The sequence below is a fragment of the Bidens hawaiensis genome, unplaced genomic scaffold (genome assembly GCF_021521415.1).
Source record: "Bidens hawaiensis isolate Kalapana, Puna unplaced genomic scaffold, B.hawaiensis_p1.1 tig00040747_1, whole genome shotgun sequence".
Classification (NCBI taxonomy): domain Eukaryota; kingdom Viridiplantae; phylum Streptophyta; class Magnoliopsida; order Asterales; family Asteraceae; genus Bidens; species Bidens hawaiensis.
This window is the reverse complement of record NW_027505680.1, coordinates 66,354-72,777: the sequence shown is the minus strand read 5'-3', so window position 1 is coordinate 72,777 and position 6,424 is coordinate 66,354. Positions and strand designations below refer to the sequence as shown.

The following is a 6,424-nucleotide window of genomic DNA, read 5'->3' as shown; positions in this document are numbered from 1 at the left end:
TCCCCCCGCGCTCCTTGGTTTGAAGGTTTCTCCCAAATTCCTTCTCGGTTGGAAGTCCGTTTCCTTACGCTTCCCTTTTGCCCTATGGCGAGGGTTTGCGTCGGTGTCGGATTCCTCCCGATCATCGTCCGAGTACTCGCACTCACTGCTCATGTTGAGCTGTTGTCGAGTGCTTCCAAATTCGTCAGCCTGTTGGATGGAACGTAAGCGTTCGTCCAACTCAGCTTGGAATTCCTTCTGACGTGCTTCCGCCCACGCTTTAACTTGTTCAAGTGTTTGGCGGGGGAGCCTCGTCTGTTGTCTTTCCACCTGGGTATCAATGAATCCCAGGGGATGATTGTTTACTGCACTTGCCCCGGCTTGGGTAACCGGGGTAGTGTTCGTAAAATTTACTGCACTTGCCCTGGCTTAAGTAACCGGGGTAGTGTTCGTAAAATTTACTGCACTTGCCCCGGCTTGGGTAACCGGGGTAGTGTTCGTAAATATTGTGTACTCGCCGGTGTTCCCCCCAGTAGCTGGGGTTGTGGTTACCAGAGTTTCTTGGTCACTCGTTGGCCTTGGCAACAGAGTAACCTTAACCATCTTTTCAGAAGTTAAAAAATAACTGAAAAAGAATTAGTTCTAGCCTTTATGCACGGATGGCGCCAATGAAGAAACACTAAGTGATCCCGGGCAGATTACGGATAATCTGGGGGTTAAATAGATGTTTCCCACGAGGGTTATGTCCGGCAAGATGGTTATTCTTCTGATGACCTGCAAAACAGACACCGTGAGCTCGTCACTGAGAAGGGGGGGTACCTCCTTGTGACCACCCGCCGGCGTGAGAATCAGACTAGATTGCTCTTGAATATAAGTGTATATTAAGAGAAATGACTAGAGCAGATATCAGATAATATATGAAGATATAAGATGATGATACCGTTCCAAGGTGTTGGAGTATTTATAGCCGAAGGTAGGTTTCCAAGCAGGTACAGCCGGCTGAATAGTATTCCTGTTCTACCAACTGTGGGCTACGCACGTGCCATGCTGATGGTTGGTGGGTAGGCAGCGGCTGATAGTGACCAGGCCGGCTGTGTACTATTCCTTTTCCACCAACTGCAGGCTATGGACGTGCCCCGACAGGGGTTGGTGAGTAGGCAGCGGCTGATAGTGACTTTAAGTACTAGAGCGTGCTGCCCGTCGTACTGTTGTCAGTGAGCTGTCGTAGCTTTGGTCAGATCTTTTGTCCATACCTTGGCAGGTACAGTACAAAAGATCCTCCAGTATCGTACGGACTGGCTCATTTGGGTGGGAGTATTCCCGGCTTTGGGCGGGAGTGTTCCCGGCTTGCTCATTCCTTCTTCAGGTGACATTACTGAATTATTTGAGAGTTAATGCCTTGTGCGTGTAGCCTTGCTGTGCGGGTTGCCTTCCCTGATGGCTAGTATCCGTAGCTGCGGGAACAGGCGGAGTACGTCGACCATTGGGAGGCGTTTCCTGCGAGAGCAGCTTGCGTACTGCGCGTAAGGACGTTGCGTCTCTGAGCATGGTGGGTCCTGCGGATCCAGTTGGTCTTTGCGCAGACGTCCAAGGTGAGTCTTGCGGGTCCAACCCGCAGACGTCCCTCTGAGGTGAGTCTTGCGGGTCCGACTGCGCAAACGTCTCTGTTTGAGGTGAGTTTTGCTGGTCCAACTGGGCTCTGCTGGGACCTACCTCTTCATAAATATTAGTAAGCTAGGTGATTGTGATGTGGATTTAGATATTTTCTTTTATTATTTAGAGTAAGAAATAAGATTTAATTGAATAATCTTTTCATTATTAACTACTTCATTTTAATTTATAAGTTATCATAATTCTAAACATCCATAAAATATACATTTTGAAATATGTCTTTCTTACCACATTTAAATATAAAATTATAACTCTAAATTTATAAATATATCCATTATCAATATGTATTAAATTATATAGAGTATAAAGAAATAAAAAAAAATTTGGATTACATGACGTCTAACGTATATTTCTGAAAGTTTTCTTTTTCATTTACAATTATAATTACTATTAATATTAATTTTATTACTATCATTTTTACCATCATTATTACATTTTGAATGAATATCGCCCTCAGGTTTCTTGAAGTTGTGACATTGCATGGTGGTATAGGTTACAAGGATAAAATTGTAATAAAGTTGTTAATTTATGGAAGTTTAAAATGATTTATAGCTAAAGATAATTTGAGAATATGCATGTTTATTTAATGTTTCATATATTTTGAGTTTTTTGTATTATGCATATAATTTAAATTGTTTTAACCCGTGTTGTACATGGGCAGCTAACCTAGTTTCATATATTTCATTTAAAATCAATCGGTTCATAAATCCAGTCTAACCAATGATAATTCTTAAAAAGGTAAGTTGAACATCTATATCACCACTCATTAAATAACTACTTATTTTTATTTTTAACTAAAGTAGTTTAGATGTATATAATAACTGACAACACGAGAATGTTAATACGGGTAAGGTTAAAATACAATGTACAACAAAAATGAGAAGTATAAGAAGAAATCTAATTTATTGATCTTAGATTTGGACGGTGGAGATTAATTTAAGAATAAAAATTAATGAGAAAGACATTAAGATAATAACATATGTATGATGACTTTCTCTCTCCACATGCAAGGCAAATGTCAATCACTTATCATTTTAGAGCGTCCATAACTTTTTCATATGACATTTTATTAAAAAAAATTCACCATAATAACAAGCGTTTTTTTATCCTTAATATGAATATCATATTGTTATATAAAAATAAAAAAAACAATGGTTTTTTTTATATTGTGTTATTTGGTTGTTCATTGTGTTTTTTAATTAGGTTTTCTATGCATTGTGTTATAGACTTTGGTAATTGTGTTTTTCAATTGATACTTATATTAAAGATAAAAATTAAAACAAAGATTACATCATTGTGTCCTTTTGTTGGTCATTATGTCTTTGTGCTTAGCATTTGTCTTTTTAGTTATTTTTGTGTTTTAGTCATTATGTAATACGCTCATTGTCTTTTGTTTTAAATTCACATGTGACATTCACTTAATTTGAGAAAAATAGTATTATGTTCATTGTGTATCACGTTCAAATCATTGTGTAATATGTAGTTTCCATTGTGTTTCACGTTTCAGGTCATTGTGTTATATATATTGATCATTGTGTTTTACGTTTCAGGTTATTGTGTAATGTATATTCATCATTATGTTTGATGTATTAGATAATTTGTTGGTATTTTTCCTTATATTTACATATTATTATTACACAACGGTGTTATTGGTATTTAAAAAAAACGCAATGACGAGTTGAAAGACATAATGAAAAAAAACACAATGACAAAAAAAAAAAAACACAATAACGAAAAAAGACACAATGGTAAGCAAAAAGACACAATGACGCAATTTTTGTTTTAATTTTTATATAACAAAATCATACTCATATTAAAGATAAAAAAAACACTTGTTATTATGGCTTCTCACACTTCTCATTTTTATTAGCATTTATTGAATAACTCAACCCATATTAACGCTAGTTCATTACTAGATCCTTATATTATGATATGGATTGTAAACGAAGTTTCTAATGAGACGTCAACTTTAAATCATAAACTACACATTTGAGTCTGTTAACGTGTTGGTAACAAAAACATTATTTTCTCTTTAGCCTTGGAGTTTTTAGATTTTTTTTGAAGTATAAGCATATGATTGATTATCTTTTTCTTTCTATAAACTATAAGGTAACACCAATAAGCTTTATCTCAAATGATATTGAAAGGAAATTATAGATTTAAGTTGAAGATTTGAATCCGATTTAAATCGGGTTTTATCAAAGTGAGATTTTAGGCGACGAATTTTTTTCAAAATTAAAGATGGTGAGCATGAGCTACCCAGTACTGCCTGTGATCGCATACACATGAGGTCGTGTTTTAACATTGGATTACCCTAGGTAAAACCAAACTTTATTTGTTGGTAGTTAAATAAGTTATGTATAAGACAATGTCTAAAATGTAAATTAGAAAGGAAAAGATGTCTTCCAGAGTTATAATCTCTAAATCCACACCACAAGTCCTTGAACACATATTACCTAATGCACCAAAACTTGTAGCTGCTTCTGGAATGTTGTGTTGATCAAACATCAGAAGCGTGCTGTTCAAGTGAAAGCCCATTGTGTGTGTGTGGGGCTCCAGTGTTAAGAAGACTCTTCGCCCTTCAAGAACAAAGCAAAACCATCCAGATTTTTCTTTTCTTTCTTTCTTCTGTTTTAAGCCAAGTATATTTGGGGGAGGAATCAAGATTTTTGTGTTGATTAAAGATTAAAAAAGCAAGAAGATTTGATTTTGGGTTCAGTTTCAGGTTGAAATTGGAGAATTTGGGGCTGAAAAAAGATTTGATTTGGTTGATGGGAATTGGTTGTAGCAGGGGATATGAGAAAGTCTTTCAAAGATTCACTTAAATCCCTTGAGGCCGATATTCAACATGCCAACACTCTGTAACTCTCTCTCTAACTCCTTTTCAATTTTTACAAGATTAATTATTATGTTTTTTTTTTAATTTAAGGGTGGGTTTTCAATGAAAATTTTGATTTCAGTAATCAATTGGGATTTGAAAGTGATTAGTGAATTGAATGAAAACAGGGCATCAGATTATCCGAGGGAATATGATGGCGGTTGTTTGCAGATGAGGCTATCATACAGCCCATGTGCTCATTTCTTTCTGTTTTTTGTTCAATGGAGTGACTGTAATCTTGCTGGTGCACTTGGCTTACTCAGGATCCTTATTTATAAGGTATATATGCATGTTACTTTTGACTGTGTGAATAATGTGAAGCTGTAATTACATGACATTGTACCGTTATAGGCGTATGAAGATGGGAAGACGACTATGTATATTCATGAGCGCAAAGCTACTATCCGAGAATTCTATGGTTTGTATTACTCAATCTTTGTTCCTTGTACTTTTGCAAATAAGCCTGTTGTTCTTAAGAATTTTATGTGTGAACTAAAGTACAAAAGTATTCTATGGTGGCCATCAATGTCTCAATGGTACTTCAACTTAATGATGACTGTGGATTCATCCATATGCTGATAGTTAAAGTGGGCCTAAATGGGCCCATAGTTTTATTGAATTAATGTCAAAGTTGGTCCATGGATGAATTGAAGTGCATTCTCTTTGCTTAAGTTGGTCCTCACTCGCTTTGTGATCCCTTGAATAGGTGTTATATTTCCGTCTTTATTGCAACTTCAAAGGGGGGTCACTGATATTGAAGATAGGAAACAAAAGGAGCTTTGTGCATCAAAGTACAAAAAAGATGAGATGAACAAAGGTAAATTGTCCGAAATTGATATTGAGCGCGAGGAAGAATGTGGGATTTGCTTAGAATTGAATACCAAGGTTGTCTTGCCCGATTGCAACCATTCTTTGTGTATGAAGTGCTACACAAATTGGTGAGTTAACTCTGTTTATTGTTTGTATAAATTCATGCATACGTATATCGAAAGAGAGACGCCATTTTCACAAAACAATAATATGTTGAGAATTGTGATAACCACTACCACACTTGTATGTGGCACATAAAAGAATAGTACAAATGCGGTATGTGGTTCCTAACATATTATTGGTTCTAAAATGAACATCCTGACAACGTCGAAAGTAAAGAGTTTTAATATTAACTTTTGGGGGGTGTGATTTAGGCGTGCTCGATCTCAATCATGTCCATTCTGCCGTGATAGTTTGAAAAGGGTAAACTCGGGTGACCTTTGGATTTACACTTTTCGTTATGAAGTCACCGAGTTATCAACTATTGCAAGGGAGAATCTGTGGAGGCTTCTTATGTATATTGAGAAGTTACCTCTCATTGTTGCAGATCCTGTTACTATTTCTTATGACCCTCGTTACCGGTGAAGTATTAGTCGTCATCTATTTGTGCATATAATTGCTTATTGGTGGTTATCTATTTGTTCATATGATTGTTTGATTTGGGCGTTTCGATGTATCTTCTCGCTCGATATCAATGATGACTGAAACTAGAATGATGTTACTGTTGTGGAAGTTGTACATTGTTTTAGATTTGAACAGTATCTTTTTCTTGATTGGTATGTATATAATTTTTTAGTTCATTTAATTTATTTACGTTTGATTTGAATACACAAAGTTGCATACAATATCGTATCTATGATATTAACTTGATCTAATTAATTCATCTGTCTGCACAATAGCATGAGTTCGTCTACAGACTCGTTTTGTGCTTGACGTGAGCAATGGTGAATCCATACTTTTTTTAATGGAGTCACTTTTTAGATGCTTCGATATCATAGAATATAACTATATTGTGGAAAATTTTATGTTTTAGATCCAGGAATTCAATTGTTCATACATGAGTGGTGCCACATGTTTATGCATACA

At 35.9% G+C, this 6,424-nt stretch overlaps 1 protein-coding gene across 1 annotated transcript; it reads left to right on the top strand.

The window, feature by feature from the left end:
* Positions 1-4,379: 4,379 nt before the first annotated feature.
* On the top strand, positions 4,380-6,143 carry LOC143614713 (E3 ubiquitin-protein ligase AIRP2-like). The gene is made up of 5 exons (XM_077088066.1): positions 4,380-4,511; positions 4,657-4,807; positions 4,880-4,946; positions 5,235-5,466; positions 5,713-6,143. The coding sequence occupies exons 1-5, from the start codon at positions 4,447-4,449 to the stop codon at positions 5,921-5,923; spliced, it is 726 nt and encodes a 241-aa protein (XP_076944181.1). The 5' UTR covers positions 4,380-4,446; the 3' UTR covers positions 5,924-6,143.
* The last annotated feature ends 281 nt before the right edge of the window (positions 6,144-6,424 follow it).